At 39.0% G+C, this 23,400-nt stretch overlaps 1 protein-coding gene, 1 non-coding gene and 1 pseudogene across 2 annotated transcripts; 2 read left to right on the forward strand and 1 right to left on the reverse strand.

Moving 5' to 3' along the window:
• Positions 1 to 2,357: 2,357 nt before the first annotated feature.
• Positions 2,358 to 8,944, reverse strand: LOC140804416 (uncharacterized). The gene is given in 17 exon segments (XM_073160430.1): positions 2,358 to 2,494; positions 2,599 to 2,704; positions 3,588 to 3,679; positions 4,134 to 4,242; positions 4,617 to 4,706; positions 4,808 to 4,878; positions 5,430 to 5,496; positions 5,616 to 5,880; positions 6,009 to 6,121; positions 6,123 to 6,137; positions 6,237 to 6,296; positions 6,775 to 6,831; positions 7,028 to 7,072; positions 7,211 to 7,292; positions 7,383 to 7,423; positions 7,611 to 7,655; positions 8,606 to 8,944. Coding segments are annotated over 17 exon segments (1,497 nt in total). The 5' UTR covers positions 8,750 to 8,944; the 3' UTR covers positions 2,358 to 2,399.
• Positions 8,907 to 8,979, forward strand: TRNAK-UUU (transfer RNA lysine (anticodon UUU)). The gene has a single exon. It is a non-coding gene; the product is annotated as a tRNA-Lys (tRNA).
• Positions 8,980 to 20,629: 11,650 nt separating this feature from the next.
• On the forward strand, positions 20,630 to 23,220 carry LOC140804798 (fe(2+) transport protein 1-like; annotated as a pseudogene).
• Positions 23,221 to 23,400: the final 180 nt, after the last annotated feature.

Here is a 23,400-nt window from a genome sequence, read left to right on the forward strand (position 1 = left end):
CAGATTATTAAGGTTCCATATGGTGACGGGTATAGTTGAATTCAATCTGTTGACAGCTAACTCTAGATTTCTCAGGGACTTCATATTGCCTATACATGCTGATAAGGCACCAGAGAATTGATTCTGTCCCAAATCTAATGCACCCAGATTTTATAAATTACAGCTGCCATTTGAAATAGAGCCTTGAATCATGTTATTGTTTAAATATAGTTGCTGAAGCTTTTGTAGCCCTGTGACAGTGCTTGGCATGGTTCAGATTATCTCATTTTCGAATAGGCTAAAAATTATGAGAGAGCTCAGATTACCTATTTCTTCAGGAATTTGCCCCTGGATTCGACATCTGTGAGGAAAAAAAAAATTGGACAGATGGGGTTATTGTTCGACCTATAGGGTTCCTAGAATCACCAGTTCTTACAAGAATCTACTCTTGGTCAAAGAAGTGAGGAAAGCAAGTTCTGAAGATGGTGACTGTTTTAAAAATTTGTTTTCGCCCAAGTTTAAGATTCTCAGGAATTGTAAATTGCCTAGAGAATCAGGTGTAGTACCAGTAAAGCTGTTGTTTGCAATGTCCAAGACAGTGAGAGTTGAAGCATTAGAAAAAGAATCAGGAATATGCCCATTTGAGTTATTCAATTCCAGATATAACTCTTGAAGATTAGGCGTCCCCTGGCCGATATTTGAAGGAAGACTTCCTTCTATTTGATTTCACACCGCCGTAAAGATCATCAATGCTGAAATGATGTAGATACTCGCTTGGAGAGGGCCAGTTAAATAATTACAGTTCAACCCATACACCTCTAGTTTCTGAAGATGGTCAATTTCCAGTGGAATTTGATCTGTCAAAAAGAAAATCCTATAGTTAAAATTAGAGTTCAAAGACCCTGGTTGATGGAAATGAGGAAATACAAGTACAAACCTTCCAATTCATTTCCCCCGAGATGTCAAATTTCCTATTTCTCTTAGTATGCTTCCTTTGAAATAATTACCGCTGAGAGACAAACTTCTAGTTTGTCACATTTTTGTAAACTTGGAGGTGTTGATTCAAGTAACAATTTTTTTGAAAGATACATTCCCTCCAGGTTCGGAAGGTTGTCGCATATGCTAACCTGAAGTTGAACGGTTAGGCGATTAAGCGACAACCCTATCATTTGTAAAGTTGAGATGTTGAAGGTGGTCAGTGGAAGCGGGCCTGTCAACAGATTCCCATCCAGATTCAGGAAAGTCGGGGCACGAAGATACCCGATTTCTTGGGGAATTTTCCCTTCAAAGGAGTTCAGGCTCGATAGTAGCTCCTGTAATCTTGAAGTGTTTATTGATAAAATGAAGCTCAGGCGATGAGCTTAAAAAGGACTGGAAACGGGCCGCCAACTTCTTTTTTCCTCAAATCGCCTGATTTTAACATGTGTAATTTGGATAACTCGTGGCAAAGTTCCTTGAAATTTGTTGTTGCTCAAATCCAGGGAGACGAGAAAAGAGAGATTTCCCAAGTATAAGAGGGAATGACTCCTGTTATATTCATGCTCAGAATGGGGAAATTTGCATAAATCACGCCTGTGAAATCCCGAGTCTGTCGATAATCACTATAAAATTTTTTTGAGCTAATAACCCCTATGATTCTAGATGTGTAGCACATGGCCATTCCCGCTATATTTTGTACTTGCACACATTATTAGTTGCGAATATCCAAGTAGTTTCGATTAAGAATGTCTAAAAAAATACCATTAAATTATTGTTATGGACCTTACAATGAACATTTTAATTAAAACATCAATGCATTAACTTATATTTCCAATTAAGTTTATTTAAAAAATTACTTTAATTATTAAAAAGTTATTTTATTTTTTTAATAAAATTTGTAACACCGTCACCCTCCCGTGTTTCTTGCTGCAAATGATTCCGATCCAGGTGCAGACATGGGTGGAACTCGTCCAGTTTCTTGTTATAACATTTCCAGGATCTTTTGTTAAGTAACATTTGAAGGCAACAAGTGCTGTTTATCTGTTCCATCGAATTTCTGATCATGAACCGACAAAATAGATGTTTTCGTGCTGCAGTTACAAAATGTTTATCTGAATTTACATTCAATAGGCAGCCAAGCTTCGAGTGGGAATTTTGAAAAAATTATTTCGAGTTCAACTTGATTTCGTTTGGATTTTGGTTAGTTTATAAAATTATATGTCAATTTTATGGGTTTGCAGACTTCAGAAAGAAAACAAAATAAACTTCATCTCAGTCACATTGCAGACAACTTTTGTCGTAGTGACACAAAAATTTTCTTTAAATTTAAAATAAATCAGAAACACAAATTTTCTTTAAATTTAAAATAAATCATAAATCCCTTTTTATTGTTCAGTAACTTGGTATACAAACAAATACAAAGATAGCACAACACTTGTGCATCACTTGGCATCAACATAAACATCAGCTGAAGACGTATCCATATCATTTAGTCCAAGTTCCTCATTTTGCTCCAAACTCCTCTCGTATTCCTCCACTGGCATTCCATATCCACCATCAACGCAAAGTAAATGCATGCTACGCTATTTTTCCGGAAAACGATTGATTGAATTTTGAAATAATATTGGGGGACAGACTTACATGTCAGCTGATTGTCGTCCTTTAATTCGTCGGTTGCGGGGGCAACAAATGAGTTTGACAAAGCATCATCAATAATCAAAGTCCAAGGTTCTTCCAAACTTTTCAACTGTCGAAAATGTATGACAAGTTGACATTACGTACAAAGATTTGAACAGCTTAGTAAGAACAATATAAGTGAATAACTAGGTATTAGCATGCGTTTTTAAGAGCTTCTAATCAGGTACATGCACATGCATCTACAAAATTCATGGTAAAGTAAACAGCTTCCAAGGTCAGGCCGATTAACCAACCAAGTTTACAAATGACAAAATATGGATCCTTGCCGATCCGAAAATTTATGTACACCATTTGCTGCAAAGCCCATCCCAGTTCGCATAAAATTAGTTTTTATTTGTCAATTCCTCGTAGTTACCTATGTCATTTCGTCGGTGTCCTCCGTGCCTAAATGTCTGTGTTACCATGACATTCCCAATATGAAAATATGATGCAGAAATTAATCAAGCTTCCGTGCAGTTTCCTCGAGAGCCCGTGAAAGCTAGTCTAATTCATGTTTGAGGAAAGTAAATTTTCCATCTAGTGGAGGTCTTGCATCTATACATAGTCAATATATATTATACCTCCTAGAGTAAGCTCACAGCACAATGATTGTGTTCTACTTAAACAAGAATCATTAAAGAAAACAAGGAACAATATTACATAAATTTCTCTACAATCCCAATTCAAGAAGCACGAAAGCTCAAGCCCGAGGAACAAGACACCAGAAGTCCAGAACAGAACAAGATTAATAGAAAATATAAAACTAATGAGAATAGGCAGCATAGATATTGTGAAGAACGAGAGTACAAGGAGCAGTGGGTTAATTCATGTATCAAGAGGAAATTACGCAAGTGCAAACAGGGGGGGGGGGGGGGGGGGGGGGGGGGGGGCGAGAGAAAAGGCCTCAAATTCAAGGATGGTAGAGTTCACATTGTCAATAGTAGAGCAAGCACCTTTTCAAGTTTTTCACTAAACTCCTGCCACTTGACCTTTTTAGTATAATCTACACTATCACCAAACGTGAAACCATGTACTCTCTCAAGACCTGCAGTTGAAATTTGAAGATTACTTTTGAAATCTGGAGACTCAGTGATATTTTAATGTGAAGAGTTATTCATCAAATTGCATATAAAAGGTTATCTATATTAATTTAATGGCATTTGCAACAAGAGATGGACAATAATGGGAAGAAATGTAAAAAGATACAACAAAAATCTCACTTTCATCGAGGAAAAGCTCACACAATAGGATTAGGAAGCCAATAATGCATATGCTCCTAACCAAAAAATCGCACCTTATTCTGTTCCAGCCTACTAGGCATCTTTTCCACATCTCCAGTTAATAGATTGAAGGCACCACAGTATGGTGGCTTGGCTTAATTTATGTTTCTAAACCCCCTTTGCTCTACCCCAAAATAACACAAAGTAATATTCAATTGAAAAGACTGAGGAACACAGCTAGGAAAGGGGAAGGAGAGAAAGGATAAAAAAGATACTTACTCTCACCAATCTTTGATATCAAACCTTCAACAGTTGTGACAAGTCCACCTAAAGTGCCACTTGTCAATTCCAACTCAATCTCTGGAATGATCACACCAGCCGTGTCCGACTACCATGTCGATAGGATCATTAATCAGAATTATACAAAAAAACATGAAAAACTGCCACACGGCTTAATGATAAGGAATTAGAGTTTTCGTAGCATTTTGTCCGACCCAAAGTGGAGAAAAGGAAAGCATTTTGAGGCGCAACAAAAATAGAAAAAAAAACAATTGAATTGTGGGACTGAGCAATTGAACTGTAGTAACATAAAATGAAATACTTCTAGTAGTAAAAATAATAGATGCAACGCCAACTGTTTCTGCAACTAAATTTGTGTTTAATACTTTCCACTGTGCAGTGAACATGTCACTGAAATAAACAGCGCATCTGTAAACAAGAAAATTGAGAGTGACATCCCAGCTACTTACCGAAATTGCGTACCTTTATGACATCCCTGGTAAGGTCTCTTACGTTCTTCACACTAACTGTAATCCTTTTTCCTTTGTCAGAAATAGGTCCGCCGGCCTTCACCTGCAAAGCACATGAAATGATCATAAAGTCGAGAGAATAAAATAAAGAGAACTGACATTGGCATATAAAATAGAGCCAGAGGAATTTTAACATAAGCAAACCTCAGAATTACGGTAACCACAGGCATCACAAGAGGAGGCCATGACGATGACTTCTCTGAAATAAGGAATATCTACGGATTGTTAAGCTTCCCAATTCGATGAAATATCATCAATACATCATAATCAACTGCTAAATAATCTTAGGATAAGTTTTGTATACCTGTTGGAACAAATACCTCTTGCACAATGTATTGCTAGAAAAATTAACAGGAAATGAAGAAAAAGGCCAGGTACTTAATAGGTGATTTAACCTGTTAAGCACTAGCATACTACATCACTGCTAATTCTATGAGAGAACGACTTCCAATACATTTAAAATATGGAAATAAGGGTACTACCATACTGCCAGTAGCAACTGATACAATAACTCGACATGAGATATATCGACTTGGTATCAACCATACATAATCTGAGATAAATCAAATTTGGTAGCAACCACACACAATCCGAGATAAATCCAGAAGAAAAATCACCCAGAGAAACTGTCATCACAACTCAAGAAGTGTAACTCTTGCCTCAGAAATTAAACAATAGCGAGCAACACAACACATCCTTGCATAAAAAAAATGAGAGCTTTCCTAATACATCTCATCATAAAGGAGAAAGCTTAAGAAAAGGATACTTGTGACGAACATTCGACACTCAGATTTGGTGGCACAAGCTCCACAGGTTGATGGAAAAGTCATGACCTGCCCACAAAGTGTAGTGGTGGTTATGATTCAATGTCAAAATAAGAATTATGAAATCATGCCCAAGCGCAAGTGTATGTAGAATACATGAAAAGGGGGGAAAAGATGATTTATATTACCTCTTCAGGCGACGAATATCGAAACAAAGCATCAACACTTTCCACACTATTACCCTGAGCTATTGCTTTACGACCAGCTTTAGCCCCAACTGAACCATGAGGTTCACTTTGGATTTGTGGAATACTGGTGATCCCATCTGTAGTTGGTTCAGCATAGGGTTCTCCTACTTGTGATGGGTCCACAAGATATCCTAATGCAGCATGTTGCTCAGGTGTTCTCTCGTAGGACTTTATTATCAACAATGGATCAGGTGAAGGAGCATATCTAATCAAAAGTTTAGTTATTCTCCACAACATTAATCTCATATGTGCAAGTAAAAAGATGATACTGGGTTTTTCCTGTCTTAATTTCAGTTCCCGATGATTTTTTGCATAAAATAATTAGACACTTACGGGTTCTCAATGAAGCTGTTTCCAGCAGGATCATCAAGAATGAAAGTAAAATGTGAATCCCCAGTGGCACAAGCCCTCAGTTTTTTCAAGAATTCATCTATTGCTTCCGCAGTCAGGTGGATCCACTTTCTGAATGTCCCCACCCCCAAAAATAAATAAAAATAATCACAAGGACAATAGGATGATGGTTTTTCAAAAAGCAAGTATCCGAATTTAAACAAAACTTACCTTTCTCTCATCCTGAAGGGCTTCCAACTCATCTGCAGCCCGGACCAGTATTCCTTCAACCTGTAAACATACCAAAAGAATGATAAAACCATGAAAGATAAAAAAGGGTGCATCAGGGTTTATGAGAAACCTACATTCCACTATTAGAAAATGAAAAAACCTATAAGTTTGCATGGAACTGCATATACTGTGACTTTATGCATGTATTCAACTGTCCAAAATAAAATAAGGCTGTTCAGATAAAAAGTTACATCTCAAGCACATATTTGCACTAAAATCAGAATTGGGCAAAAGCATTATATGCAAATCTTAGTGACAAAGGAGACGCACATAATAAGCAATTATTAGTGTTCACCGTTCCTCTCTCTCTCTCTTTGAAATACACAAAAATGAATACATAACAGAAACACGTGGAAATTTCCTTAATTTTAAACAGAACCAAAATGCAAGTTGTGAGTCAATTCACTCTCATGTTCAATTTGACTAATTCTCCAATCAAAAGAAACAAAAATTGAATTGAGAAGATATCAGGAAATACAGTTGACAATGACCCACGCTGAGCCTCAGTAGGAATCTCAAAGTCCAGCTCAGGGATCTGTACAAAGAACATAAAAATAAATATTTCACAGTAGTGAAAATTATTGATAAAAGATTGACACAAGTTGTAAGAGGGAAACTGAATTCCTAGTCAGCAACATCCAAGCTTTATGCAGGCACAAGACATTGGCAACGATCACCTCAGTCAATATGAATGCACACTCAAATGCTAAGTAAGTAGTTAAGAAAAGAACCTTGATTGTGGCAGTTTCTGATTTCACAACCTGACGGTTGAACATCTGCAATAAGAAGCCAACCAGCATGATATTATTTAAATCACGGACCCCACCAAAAAACATCCAGTCACACTTATCTGCGACATGTAATGGTTTGAACAGTCTAACTAACCAAGATAATCAAAATTCACAGAAGACAACCTTTTTGTCACATGATGGTACTTCAAGATGATATTGACATCCTTTAGGCTGGATTTCACCAGCAAATTGCACTTCATTGTTCCTTCACAAAGAAAGCACAAAAGGATAAAAATAAAATAAAACCTTTAAATGTTAGGTATTCGTGTACTTTGAGAGAGAAAAGGTGAAATACCTCTCCCCACAATGGGGGCATTCAAAAGCTGACAGTAGTATCTGTAGAGAAGATATACAAATCAATTGGAAAACAATAAGCATTTTCTTGAATAAGGAATAAGTCACCTACACGCGACATTTGTATCCACTGAAGAAAATAACATTCCAGTTCATTTGACATTTGAATTTTTTATCTTGAACACGGCCTTAATTCAATCAGCATTGGAAGAAAGGACAAGGAGGTTACCTTTCTAAAATGTGGAATGAGAGTTAACAAAAACCTTGTTATCCCCTGTTAACAAGAAAAAAATTAGAAATGGCATTGCTAATGATAAGAGTTAAAATCACATTTTCCAAACATAAAATCATGAATTTTATCATTATCATATAAGATAGACCATCATCTTATGTAAAAAAGTAATCAACTTCTTCATTACATCGAAATGTTAATATCCGAATTTAAATAGAAGTGTCATGCAAGGTAAAACCAAACACTTTACATCCAAATGTTAGTATAATTGCCTTAAGACTAATGCTTAAGCTAAAAATTTCTTCTCAAGTCTAGTCCGACTCCCCAAGCTACCATAATAATCATGACCTCATGACTACTAATATGAAACTCTCATCATAGATTTCAAGCAAAAGGGTGAGTCTGTCAACTCCGCAAGCATCAAACCATGATAACTCAATGCAAAAAAAGAAACATACATACTATTATTTGCAAAAGTAACCAAAATTAAACTGACACATAATATATATTTATGTGGTTACCGAATGCCAGGTATCCTGTTTGAATGAACTCTGAATAAATTTGTTTATAAGCAAACTCCACCGTAGAATGCACATAATACGGAGATTATTGGAAAACAAAACGTAAAAAAAGGAACCTTTCAACATTAACCAAGATCCTTTGCAAAAACGAAAAAAGAGGGGAAGGAAAAATATCCAAAAAAAAAACATCCATCACACGAAACATAGACCCAGGAACGAAATTGTTGCGGTGGAAAACCCCACTACAGACCCTTTTATAAAAATAACAAAAATTGCCGTATGTTTAACCCAAAAAAAAAACACCCACGTTACCAAGATAAATCAAAACAGTATCAAGACTAGTGTAGAAAAACAAAAACATTAGTGCCAAGAATGAAACAATAATACATAAACACAAAGCACCTTTGCATGCGCAGAGCAGAGTAAGAACTGGAAAGCACAAATCCACAGTTAGAACAAAGAGATTCGTACATTATCTCCGCATCGCATGCATAGGCTCTCAACCTCGTAGAGAGGAGTGTCGGAATCTTGAGCGGATACCGCCTCTACCACGGACCGCACATCCACTATTCGAGGCTCGCTCTGGGATGTCTTTTCTGCCGGCGGAGCATCCATCTGTATAGTGATTCTAGGGTTTTCTTGACACTCTACAATTGTTGCTTGAATTCAGTTCCTTGTTTGTTCTAGGGGCAGTCTTCGAGCAAGGCCGCGAAGTTTCTAGAAAGACATATTCTATTTGCTAATTAAAAAAAACCAACAGCCGAAATCAGTTGCCGTCTTAGCTCAGCTGGTAGAGCGCGTGGCTTTTAACCACGTGGTCGTGGGTTCGATTCCCACAGACGGCGTTTTGTTGTTAGTTTACAATTTCTCAAACCTTTTGTGAACACTGAAAAATCATTTTATTTTGTTGGTTTGCAGTGCGTAATGCGTTGCGTGTGGCATGCAACCAATGGAGGCGATGGTGCGATAAATTCTCGACACGCTTGCTTCCTCCATGGCCCGATATTTTGTGTCAAAAGTCAAGCAAGAAAGTGATGTTTTCAGCATAGGGACCGCTTCCGCAGTCACCCTTCCGCTGGGAGGTGGCAGTACTCTCCTATCTGACAACTCTTGTAGCATTCATTACATTTGGAGCAGGTTGTTAACTTGAAACATCGCTAGCCAAACAGGCAACTATCTTGAAACATGCTATGTAGATGGTGAGTTACCATGCTATGTCGATGGTGAAACATTTGGAGCAGGTTGTTAATCCATTGAAAAATCCATTTGTTCAGATACTCTGGTAGGCGATGTAGCATTCTCGATATCAATAATACCGATATTCACAATAAAAAATTACACTCTTAACATAAAAATAATATTTTTTCATTGATGACCCAAATAAGATATCTGTCTCACAAAATTACGACCCGTGATAACCGTCTCACACAAATTTTTACCTAAAAATTGACCTCCCTTGATGTAAAATTTTACTTCCACACTCATTATTTTAAAAAAAAAGATAAAAAAAAAAATTGTCGTTTTATTTGTAAACAAAATATAATGTGATTATTATCATATCATAAAATTATACCAACTGAAATTCCCTACTACATATTGTCTTGCACATTTAATTAAATATTTTATGACAAAAACTTGTGTGAGACAGTCTCACTGGTCGAATTTGTGAGACGGATCTCTTATTTAGGTCATCCATGAAAAAGTATAATTTTTTATGCTAAGAGTATTGCTTTTTATTGTGAATATGGGTAGGGTTGTAGTATCCCGATGCCTAATTTGAGTTAATTATTGGATTAAATATTATTTCGGTAGGATCGGAAGGACCGATCAAGGTTCGGATCGTCCGAAGACAGGTGGCTGGACACGTGGAAGACATGCAAGGTTCGGATCGTCCGATCAGGGTTCGGATCGTCCGAAGACAGGTGGCTGGACACGTGGAAGACATGCAGGATTCGGATCGTCCGATCAGGGTTCGGATCGTCCGAAGTGTGCCGGATCGGATCGTCCGAAGTGGATCGGATCTACCGATCGTTGTCTATAAATAGAGGCGCGAGGCTTCATTTGTTACTCGTCAATTCCGAGTGTTCCAGAGCGTTTTAGTCGTTTCTGATGGGTTTCTAGTCTTTTCCCGAGGTTTAGGCACTAGCGGGGAGCTACTGGTTTTGTAGCGGAGTTGTGCTCTAGTTGGGAGCTAGCGGCATCAGTGGGCTGACTACGGACGCAGGCTTGATTCTAGGGCTGATTGCTAGAATCTACTGGTTTAAGGTACGAAAGTACTATCCGAGATAGCAGGATTGAGTATACTTTGCTATGTGTTGCATGTTTATATGTTGCATTATTATCTTTCATATGATGCATGGTTTATTATGCGGCATTTGCATAATCATGTTGAGCCTGATTATCTTTGAGATAGCCTGTTGAGAGGGTGCTCAGCCCTCGTTTGTTGTGGATGGTTGGACCCCGTTGGCCAACGGTGGTCAGGTCACCGGTATATCCACAGGTTTATTTTGGTATGGGAGCCACCTCCTGGTGCGACGGCGCAGAGTGCTACATACCTTGACGTCATTTACCTGAGCAGTATTTCGTTATACCCAGATCCTGGTATCCAGTACATTTTGCATACATGCATGTCATGGTCTTGTATACTCATGCTTTCGGTGCTGAGCATTTTATGCTCACGTCCTCGGTTTATCTCTGTTTTGGACACCCTATTCGATGGGGCAGGTCTCAGGTTGGACGGTCCAGGAGGGAGTGGACAGGGAGCTGGCAGAGGTTGACTTGTAGTTATTGGTATTTAGTTCGATCTGGTTGTTTAAGTATTTTGTACTTACAGATTCGATTGGGTTGTATTACTGTTTTTCCGCTGTATTACCTGATTCAGTTTTAAATGTTAATTTTGCATGCTTAAGTTCTGATTAGTAGGTGATTCTGGAACGGGTCACTACATTTATGGTATCAGAGCATGCATTAAGATTTTGGGATTAGAACTGTTCTTTTGGGTTTAATCTCTGGTAACTTTTGTAGCTAAGAGATGTCTGGTTTTGACGACGATGCTAGTAGTCATGGCAGCATTGGACGCTGGGGAGACCGCGACGATCGGGAGCGTCGTCGAGAGCATCGAGAACGTCGTCAACACCGTCGTGATGAGCCTCGGAGTTTTAGTATGCATCGGTTCTTGCAGATGGGGCCGAAACCTCTTTCGGGCGGTGAGACTCCGGATGTTGCGGAGAACTGGCTTGAGAGGATGGAGAGCTGCTTCAAGACTTTTCAGTGCTCGGCGGAACAGCAGATTGATACCCTTGATTTCTTGCTGGAGGGTGGTGCGCGCAAGTGGTGGAGGTCTACCTCTGCACCGATAGTTCAGCGACAGGGTCGAGTTCTTTGGGCCGATTTCCGAGCCGCTTTCATGCTGCTTTACTTTCCGCCAGCCCTTCTGCAGACCAAGGCGATTGAGTTGATCAATCTGAAGCAGGGAAGTTTGTCTGTTGATGAGTATCAGCAGAAGTTCTTTGAGTTGCTTCCGTATGTTCCACATGTCAGTGACAATGCTAGGGCCAAGTATAACCATTTTCTCCAGGGCCTCAATCAGGAGATTTTTGATCGGGTTGTTGTCTGCGATGATCCGACATCGTATGAGGGCCTTGTGAACCGTTGTCGCCAGGCTGAGGGCAGTTTGCTGAGAGGTCGAGCCATGCAGTCTGCTCGTCCTACTAGTTCTTTGGGTCCCCGCGCCCAAGCATTCAAGAAGGCTGGATCTACTTCTTCTTCCTCTGGATCTGGAGGAGTTCACCATTTTGGGAAGAAGAAGGGCCCGTGTCAGCATTGCGGGAAGGATCATCCGACGGAGCGTTGTCGCAAAGTTGCGGGTGCTTGTTACAAATGCGGTGAGATGGGCCATATGAAGAGAGACTGTCCACAGACGGGCGGAGGATCAGGATCTGGTTCTCAGGCTTCAGTTCATCAGAGGCCACAGCAGGGACAGTCTACTCAGGGTTCTAACCTCCGACCGCGTACTCAAGGGCAGGTCTTTGCTCTTAACCAGGATCAGGCTGCTGAGGAGAACGACAGAGTTATCGCAGGTGTTTTTTTTATTATGTGGATTACCTGCTTACGTTCTCATTGATACTGGTGCATCACATTCATTCATATCTGCGAGATTTGCTAAGCGTCATGCATTACCTTTCATTTCTTTGGACGTTGTGGTATCTGTTTCCACACCGATGGGTCATTCGGTGCTAGCTAAACGTCTAGTTTTGGGTTGTCCTCTAGAGTTTGAGGGTAATGTTTTAACTGCTAATTTGATGATTCTTGCGATGGAGGATTTTGATTGCATTCTGGGAATAGATGTGCTGACTGTGTTTAGAGCTACTGTGGACTGTTATCAGAAGTTTGTGCAGTTTCGTCCAGTTGAGGGCGACAGTTGGTTTTTCTATGGAGAGGGAGCGCGACCGCCGATGCCTGTGGTTTCTGCTCTGAAAGCCTGTCGTGCTTTAGAGTCGGGCGGGGAAGGCTACCTTATCTATGCTATTGATTCGTCCGCAGATAGTGTCGGTATCAGCGACATTCCAGTGGTTTGCGATTTTCCGGATGTTTTTCCCGAGGAGATTCCTGGTTTTCCTCCCGTTCGGGAAGTGGATTTCGGCATTGATTTAGTGCCAGGCACGGCACCAATCTCTAGAGCTCCTTATCGTTTAGCTCCATCAGAGATGCAAGAATTGAAACAGCAGTTGCAGGATCTTCTTGACAAGGGGTATATTCGACCCAGTGTGTCCCCGTGGAGAGCACCAGTTCTTTTTGTCAAAAAGAAGGATGGTTCTATGCGGCTCTGCATAGATTATCGGCAGTTGAATCGTGCTACGATAAAGAATAAGTATCCGTTGCCACGGATTGATGATTTATTTGATCAACTGCAAGGTACCTCTGTGTATTCCAAGATTGATTTAAGGTCTGGTTATCATCAGCTTCGGGTTCATCAGGGAGATATATCGAAGACTGCATTCAGGACCCGGTATGGGCATTATGAGTTTCTGGTTATGCCTTTTGGGGTGACGAATGCACCAGCAGTTTTTATGGATCTGATGAATCGGGTTTTTCGGGAATTCTTGGATAAGTTTGTTGTGGTGTTTATAGATGATATCTTAATCTATTCGCATGATCAGCAAGAACACGTACAACACTTAAGGATTATTTTACAGACACTTCGCAAGAATCAGCTTTATGCGAAGTTGAGTAAATGTGAGTTTTGGATTGACAGGGTTGTATTCCTTGGTCATGTCATTTCTAGCAAGGGAGTTTCAGTTGACCCGAGCAAGGTAGAAGCGGTATTGAACTGGTCGCGTCCGACGACAGTAGCCGAGATCCGCAGTTTTCTGGGATTGGCTGGGTATTATCGCCGTTTCATTGTCAACTTCTCTCAGGTTGCTAAGTCACTCACTCAGCTCACTCGGAAAGATGTTTCATTTGAGTGGACATCAGAGTGCGAAGAGAGTTTCTTGGAACTTCGCAGACGTTTGACATCTGCGCCTATTTTGGCTTTACCGTCTGGATCTGGTGGTTTCAGTGTTTACACCGATGCCTCTTTACAGGGACTAGGGTGTGTTCTGATGCAGAATGAGCATGTGATTGCTTATGCGTCGAGACAGTTGAAGCCTCATGAGGAAAACTATCATGTTCATGATCTGGAATTAGCAGCGATCGTTTTTGCTTTGAAAATCTGGCGCCATTATCTGTATGGTGAGCGATTTGAGATTTTCACTGATCATAAGAGTTTGAAGTATCTGTTCACTCAGGCTGAGTTGAACATGCGTCAGCGTCGTTGGATGGATCTACTCAAGGATTATGATTGTGAGATCAAGTATCATCCAGGATCTGCGAATCTCACGGCCGATGCTCTTAGTCGCAAGGTGAGATTGTCTGCTCTTCAGACTTGTGCTGTATCTGAGATTATTCAGGATTTCTGTTCGATGGGATTCAATTGTAAACATCGGAAGGGAACGGAGAGTATCCGTGTAGCTACTATTTTGTCTGAGCCAGTTTTGTATTCTCGGATTAGAGATGCTCAGATGTCTGATTCTAAGATTCAGAGATTAGCTCGGTTGGCTGATGGAGATAATACTTCCGGATTCCACTATCAGTCCAAGGGTCTTTTGTGCTTATCTGGTCGTGTTGTTGTACCGGAAGATGACACTTTGAGGGAGGAGATTTTATCCCAGGCTCATCGTAGCAAGTTGAGTGTTCATCCGGGGAGCAACAAGATGTATAAGGATTTGAGGACTCGATTTTGGTGGAAAGGTATGAAACGTAATGTTTATCAGTATGTCTCCAAGTGCCTAGTCTGTCAGCAGGTGAAGGCTGAGTATCGACGACCTGGAGGTTTGTTGCAGAATCTTCCTATTCCGGAGTGGAAGTGGGAGCATATCACGATGGACTTCGTGACTCACTTGCCTATGTCTGTGGGGAATAGAGATGCTATCTGGGTGGTAGTGGATCGGCTTACTAAGTCTGCCCATTTTCTTCCGTATAACAGAGATTTCACTTTCGATCGGATGGCACGGTTGTACATTCAAGAGATTGTACGGTTTCATGGTGTGCCCGTGAGTATCGTTAGTGACAGAGATCCTCGATTTACATCTAGATTTTGGGGCAGCTTTCAGCAAGCCTTGGGCACTACCTTGAGTTTGAGTACTGCATATCACCCAGAGACTGACGGTCAGTCAGAGAGGACTATTCGTACTCTTGAGGATATGTTGAGATCTTGTGTGATGGATTTCGGGCCAGCTTGGCAGGATCATCTGCCACTGATAGAGTTTGCATACAACAACAGTTTTCATAGGAGTATTGGTATGTCTCCGTTTGAAGCATTGTATGGTCGACGTTGTCGTACTCCTCTGTTCTGGGAGGAAGTCGGAGAACGACAGGTCGAGGGTCCAGAATTGATTCAGCAGGCCATGGACAAAGTTCTTGTGATCAAACAGCGGATTAAGACTGCTCAGGATCGACAAGCGAGTTATGCGAACACCAAGCGCAGACCTCTTCATTTTGATGCAGGCGAGAAAGTGTTTCTCAAGGTATCACCTTTTCGGAGGATTCTGAGCTTTGGACTCAAGGGTAAGCTATCTCCGAGATTCATTGGTCCTTTTGAGATCTTAGAATGTGTGGGAGATTTGGCCTACAGATTAGCTTTACCACCGTATCTGTCTAGTGTTCACAATGTGTTTCATGTGTCTTTGTTGAGACGATACGTAGCGGATGAGTCTCATGTTTTGCATCCGACAGAAGTTCAGCTGAATCCGGATTTGTCTTTTGTGGAAAGACCGGTTTCGATCTTAGACCGGAAGGATAAGGTACTGCGGAATAAGACTATTCCTCTTGTCTTAGTGCAGTGGCAGCGCCGAGGTACTGAAGAAGCTACTTGGGAACTAGAGAGTCGCATGCGGTCAGAGCATCCAGAGTTGTTCTAGTTGTAGTATTTTCAGTTATGATTGTAATTTCAGTTGTACTTTCAGTTGTAATTCATTCTTAAGTTGAATGTATTGTTGTTCAGAATTGTCATTTTTCAGACTCGATTTCGCGGACGAAATCCTTTTTAGGGGGGGAGAATGTAGTATCCCGATGCCTAATTTGAGTTAATTATTGGATTAAATATTATTTCGGTGGGATCGGAAGGACCGATCAAGGTTCGGATCGTCCGAAGACAGGTGGCTGGACACGTGGAAGACATGCAAAGTTCGGATCATCCGATCAGGGTTCGGATCGTCCGAAGACAGGTGGCTGGACACGTGGAAGACATGCAGGATTCGGATCGTCCGATCAGGGTTCGGATCGTCCGAAGTGTGCCGGATCGGATCGTCCGAAGTGGATCGGATCTACCGATCGTTGTCTATAAATAGAGGCGCGAGGCTTCATTTGTTACTCGTCAATTCCGAGTGTTCCAGAGCGTTTTAGTCGTTTCTGATGGGTTTCTAGTCTTTTCCCGAGGTTTAGGCACTAGCGGGGAGCTACTGGTTTTGTAGCGGAGTTGTGCTCTAGTTGGGAGCTAGCGGCATCAGTGGGCTGACTACGGACGCAGGCTTGATTCTAGGGCTGATTGCTAGGATCTACTGGTTTGAGGTACGAAAGTACTATCCGAGATAGCAGGATTGAGTATACTTTGCTATGTGTTGCATGTTTATATGTTGCATTATTATCTTTCATATGATGCATGGTTTATTATGCGGCATTTGCATAATCATGTTGAGCCTGATTATCTTTGAGATAGTCTGTTGAGAGGGTGCTCAGCCCTCGTTTGTTGTGGATGGTTGGACCCCGTTGGCCGACGGTGGTCAGGTCACCGGTATATCCACAGGTTTATTTTGGTATGGGAGCCACCTCCTGGTGCGACGGCGCAGAGTGCTACATACCTTGACGTCATTTACCTGAGCAGTATTTCGTTATACCCAGATCCTGGTATCCAGTACATTTTGCATACATGCATGTCATGGTCTTGTATACTCATGCTTTCGGTGCTGAGCGTTTTATGCTCACGTCCTCGGTTTATCTCTGTTTTGGACACCCTATTCGATGGGGCATGTCTCAGGTTGGACGGTCCAGGAGGGAGTGGACAGGGAGCTGGCAGAGGTTGACTTGTAGTTATTGGTATTTAGTTCGATCTGGTTGTTTAAGTATTTTGTACTTACAGATTCGATTGGGTTGTATTACTGTTTTTCCGCTGTATTACATGATTCAGTTTTAAATGTTAATTTTGCATGCTTAAGTTCTGATTAGTAGGTGATTCTGGAACGGGTCACTACAAGGGTTGACTCGTCTCACAGATTAGTATCATGGTCTCACATAAGACCCACTCATATCTTAATATTGAGTATTACTCTAATTAACCGCTAACCATTCTTTCACTTCTCCCCTTATTATAATCCAAGAGTATCTAAGTAATTATACAAGTACAAAAACATGATTAAAATTATTAAATTTAAAAATATTGCTAATATCTACATTCTATTTTTATTTATATATGTGTGTGTCTATATATATATGTCAATCTTGTACACCATCATGCACATATATAATAAAATAGATTGAAGACGAAGTTAAAAATTAATACTACCAATAATATTATTCAAAATCACCAAGGAAAAACGTCTAAAGATTTTTGAGACATCTTTATATTATCTGTTAGTTTTTTTTTATGTACAATACATTAATCTCGACTGAATTTAAATTTTGATTAAATTTCATACTTTTGCTAGCCTGATATTTTCTATTAAAAAAATTATAAGTTATGTTGATGTGATGCTAATAGAAAATATCTAAAATTCAGCAAACAAGTAAATTCACAATAAACAATTTTCAGAAGACAGCTTGCAATTATCTCAAAAGACATCTCTACTGACTCTACATAAACACTGATTTAGTATGAAAGTCGATACTCAATTTGACTTATTGAATCTTGGTTTAAGTTGAAATCTGAACTTTGTCTTATATGGACAAACTCAATCATCGGCAATCATATGATTCAGAGAATGTTTTGATATAAAAACAAATTTTATAACGATTGTTTTTATCATCGATCCAGATATTTATTGTCATATTTTATTTTAGGAAAATGCAAATGAGACAATGACATGTCATCGAATATTATTTTGTGATACTTTGAGTATGACTGAATTATAATCGTTCAAATCTGAATGTTCAATCTCTCTATACGAGGTCGAATTCAAGATTAAAAAAATTACTCTACACATTCTATATATACATGTAATATATCAATTTCTACTGATATATTATCAAGCACACATTTCAAGTTTTATTTGATATACTATAAGGATCATTTGTGCTTGAGATTTTTACTCAAAATTTCTTTAATATTTATCATTTTTAATGTGAGTTTTGTAATCGACAAAAACAAAATCTTTTTGTGTAGATTTTATTTAAAGTTTTCAAGTTGCTTACTAAGAGTTTTAGTAAGGTAGTTGATAAGTACTACTGAAATTGATAGCTACAATCTTTGTAATTATCAAAATATTTTAGTAAAATTATTTTGGAAACAAAAGAAAGAGGGACGTAAGAGATATTTATCCTTCGAACTTCCATAAACAAGTGATTGTGGAATTAACTTTCTGCATTTCATTTGTTTTTATTGTCTATTGATTTATGGTCTTCTGATATCGAGAAGCTTTAGTTCACTGAGTTCAGCTGTATTTTTCCACACTGTTTATTCAAGTTATCTGCTACACTCAAAAATCGAGAATTAATCTTGAATGCTAACACCAACTGAAATTATTTAAGCTCAGAAAAAAAAATTGTGAAGTTTTTATTTATCTTTCCTCTAAATACCTCTACATATCGTAACACTCTCATATTATACAATAAAAAGAATTGAAATAAAAAATTGACACAAAATTTTAAAAAATGGAGAAAATTAAACTCGAGTACTAAAGTCAAAAAAAAAAAAAAAAAACATCACCGGAGTTGAAATCGGTTTCCTCAAAAGAAATGGGCCCGAAATTGCGTGGCAAGAGCCCACCTTTTGTCTGTGTGTGCAATCCGTCTTTGTTACGTGACACGCTCACAAAAAAAAATCGAGTCAAACACATACCAACAAACCTAGACAATTATTACGATAAACATCTAATTTATAAAACTAAATAGTTGCAAAAAAAATAAATTTAAAAATAATCTAGTTTTATCTATAATTAATGATATTTTACTTTATTATTTTTTGAATTACTTGAACCTGATAAAATTTTTGTTCCTTCATTGGTCTAGATTTAATAAAATAGAAAAGATAATGAAGGTATGTATAGGCTAATTTACAAGGCAGAAAATTGTGTTAGACGCTCTCACAGATCGTATTTTGTGAGACGGATCTTTTATTTGAGTCATCAATGAAACTGTATTACTTTTTATGCTAAGAGTATTACTTATTATTGTGAATATCGATAGAGTTGACCGTCTCATAATAAATTTTCGGTTTGTCCATTAAAGTAATAAAATAAGATAATAATTTCAGAAGATTAGTGGATGGTGGCTTCCCAAAAATAAATAAATGATATTAAATTTATCCCCCCCCAAAAAAAAAGAAATAAACCAAAAAAAAAAACACACACACACAGAGAGAGAAGGTGGACGTACCAAAAATCAACTGACACAGATGGTTGGAAATTTGAGCCACTAGATGGTCTCGAGGAGGATAAATAGTACCGTGGAATTTACAATCTCCACACATGTTTCTCTCAATCAATAGGACTTGAACTCGAGACCCCGCCAAATAGACGGACAGGAGCGGGGTTATAGAGGTTTCTGTCCGATCCGGTTCGGTTCGATTATTTATTTTTTAAAAAATATTTTTTGATAAACATTTAAAATACGAATTCTATCAAATATTTTTTTTGAACAGTTGAATTTATATGAATTCTATCAAATATTTCATTATCTCAATAAAAAAAACTTATTATAGTTATTTAATGAAAAAATATATTGCATCTCAACTTTCAACATCTTATATAAAAAATCTATTACGTTTCATTATGTTCAATCATATTTACTAACATTTCCTCTCATGGTTGTTCGGGATGTTTCCTCGATTTTGTCTTGGTCGTCTTCGTCATTTTTAATATGTGGTGTTCAGCTAACGATTTTTGATTAATCATTGAGCTTCCAACTTTTCCTTCGTCAAATGTGTTTTCTCTCATACTAAAAGTTTGTTCCATTGCAACCGTCGAAACAAAAAAATATAAAATTGTGAATTGTGTTTCACATGTGGAACAATTTGTCCACTATATTCGGTGTTATATTATTTATAAATATGATATAAGTTTTGGGAAAAATGTAACGATCGACCATCACACAACAGCCATGTCGTCGTGGTCGGTGCTCATTAAATAGTCACAAAATTGTGGACCTTTAATTTCAAATTATTAAAAATACAAAATTGTAAAAGGGTCGACCCGACGAATTGACATGCTGGAGTGACGAACAATCACTTAATGGTGATCGTAGATCTCCAATTCCAATTCCGATATGAGTTGACCCGTTCCTTGGCAGGTCTACGTGCACGCAAGCTTTATATAATTGTACATGCGATAAATCATCAATACCAAATTTAATGTTTTTTTTTAAAAAAAATTGTCGCTAATAATTGAATCTCCAGGTAAAAATATTTAACCGGGCTTGTATTTACTTTTATTTGAAGATATTAAATAATATATTACGGTAAAAATGTTTTTTTTTTCCACATAAAAAAGCGTGCTATAATTTAGTGTGCATGTGTTGTAATCATTTAGACCATGTGTAGCTCCATGGATTCATGGATCGGAGCAAGTGAAGTCCACGTGCTATCAATCTCAAACTGGATTTTTTCATATCATTGTTGCATTTATTAAATAGGGTAATTAATTTTAATTTGTTTTTAATTTTTTTTTTAATATTGGAAGGATTGATTTGTTTTTAATATTATATTAAGAACTAGGTCAGGGGTATATATATAGTTGGAAATAAAATATGGTTATTTTCCATAATCATGGCTTCAAGAGGACCACTCTCGAAGCTACTACTCTGCTTAGTCTTCCTCTTCGCTTTCGACTTTTGGATCCCCCGGGTGCTCGCCGTGGTGGAGAGCTGCGGCGCGGAGCAGGCAGATGAATGCGTCAACAAGAAGAAAGCGTTACCCCTAAAGATCATCGCCATCGTGTCCATCCTCCTCACAAGCATGATCGGCGTCTGTCTCCCGCTTGTCACGCGCTCCGTCCCCGCGCTCAGCCCCCAGCGTAGCCTCTTCGTGATCGTCAAATCTTTCGCTGCGGGGATTATTTTAGCAACTGGGTTCATGCACGTGCTGCCGGATTCCTTCGACATGCTCACGTCCAGCTGCTTGGACGATAATCCGTGGCATAAGTTCCCGTTCACTGGATTCGTTGCCATGCTCTCTGCTATTGCCACGCTCATGGTGGATTCGTTAACCACGAGTTTTTATTCGAAGAAACAGATCCCGGGGGTGGTGCTGCCTGAGAGAGCGGGAGCCGCCGCTGCAGGAGATCAGGAGATGGGTGCGGCGGGCGGCGGGCATTCTCACTTCCATGGTCATGGCCACCACCACGGATCCAAGCCGGAAGTGGTGGGCACACAACTACTGCGTTACCGAGTGATTGCCATGGTTAGTAATCAGAGATCCTACGCATACACTTAATTGGTTTAAACCGAATGAAAAATGCACCCACACCCACACATGTATTGACGAAACCCAATTGAATTCATCTTGCACGAAATCACGGATTATGATATTTGAAAAAAATCATAGAGATCACTAACATGGAAAAACATATTATTTTGAAATTAAATTTTATTTGTTCACAAATGCATCGATATCTACATTCAACATTCTAAACTATGTTTGTTTTGCAGTGAGTTATAGTCCACATTCCTCCCCCATCAATATCCAAACAGTTAGAATCGAATAATTGTATCTTTATATGTGATTGCCTAAAACTTACGTTTATTGGATCGGATCAAGTTTTTACCAAAATAACTAAATATGTTTGAATTCTACTTAAACTCGATAATTTTATATACCAATGAAATCTTTTGGAAACCAGCTGTATTTTCTTTGAATCATATGGTCTTATTAAATAAAGAGTACACTTGGAGAGGAAGATTTGACAGAAACCAATGCATGCGAGTTAGGTTCTGAGGAGAATTAATATCCCACTGAAGTAAATACAACAATATGAAAGCATTAATTAATGTTGGAAGGCAGAGGTCAAGATTAATTTGCTGACCACTACCCATCTCGTTATTTACTCAAAGACTTCTATTGAGAGGTCAGGTGGAGACTGGTGTAGGCAGATCTCTGCCGCCAGTCGTAGTTGCTCTAATAAAACAAAAAACATTAGAAAAGGACAAGGGTCTCTGTGCTTTTTGTGTAGTCTAAAGTCTTCCATGTGTTAACCTTTTTTGTTAATGGTTAGGACCTCCAATTCCACTAGGGCTCCGTATATTCTTGGATGAAAGTGAAGTTCGTTGCCACCTAGCTATATGTGTATAAGTTTGTGTAATTTATCCGAATATAAGCTTTATTCCTCGAGATAATTCAAAATATCAGAGTGTGAGGTTCGCCTTAGAGCAGATCCGAAATTTAAAGTCTGTATCAAGTCTTTATTTAGATCCAATTTTTCGACAATAATCTGTGATGAGTGATGACTATGGATCACAAGTTCTCTAAAGCAGTGAAGTGGGAGCACTTTTGTGACTTGTTAAATCGAACAACTCAGAGGGAAGTTCTTGGGTTAAGAATATGCTCTACTAAGTTTAACATGGTATTTTGTGCAATCTTCTCGCGATAGAAAACTGAAGAAAAAACTTCTTGTATAATATCTCCTCTGATACCAATTATGTGATCAGTACTATTAAAAGAATAGAATTACGTGTCGAAAATGTTAAAAACTAGAGAAGTGCAGATTAATTCGTTTATGAAGAAGTGACAAAAATTAAAGGATCGTGTTCTATTAATTGCAGGTTTTAGAGGTAGGAATCATAGTCCACTCGGTGGTGATAGGCCTCTCCCTCGGCGCCTCCAACAACACCTGCACGATCAAGGGCCTCGTGGCCGCACTCTGCTTCCACCAAATGTTCGAAGGTATGGGGCTGGGCGGCTGCATCCTCCAGGCGGAGTACGAGTTCATCAAGAAAGCCTGCTATGGCGTTCTTCTTCTCCATAACAACCCCGTTCGGAATAGCTCTGGGGATCGCGCTATCCACCACTTACAAAGACGACAGCCCGCGAGCCCTGATCACGGAAGGCTTGCTGAATGCTTGTTCTGCCGGGCTCTTGATTTACATGGCTCTGGTTGATCTCTTGGCAGCGGATTTCATGGGCCCGAAGCTGCAAGGGAATATCAGGCTACAGATTAAGTCATACGCGGCTGTTCTGTTGGGGGCCGGGGGTATGTCTCTCATGGCCAAATGGGCGTGATTGATTTAGTCCGATCATGTTAGAACATGCATGGGAAATTTAGAAGGCCATGCTACATGTATAACTGAAGTCTCATGTTATGTTATAAAATATATTTGAAATGACAAAATTATTTTAAATATAATTTTGAAATAGTTTTCCAAATAAAATGCAATGATAATTTTGTCCGATCAAATGCATTTTGTAATCCAATTTGTAACAGTATGGATTGCATTTTCCAAATAAAATTAATACTGTGTTTCGGTTTTGTTTAGATATTAATCTCGAATCCCGTTCAAGTCATTATCCCACGAATAATGATTGT

Source organism: Primulina eburnea, chromosome 11, assembly GCF_022965805.1.
Source record: "Primulina eburnea isolate SZY01 chromosome 11, ASM2296580v1, whole genome shotgun sequence".
In the NCBI taxonomy this organism is placed as follows: Eukaryota; Viridiplantae; Streptophyta; class Magnoliopsida; order Lamiales; family Gesneriaceae; genus Primulina; species Primulina eburnea.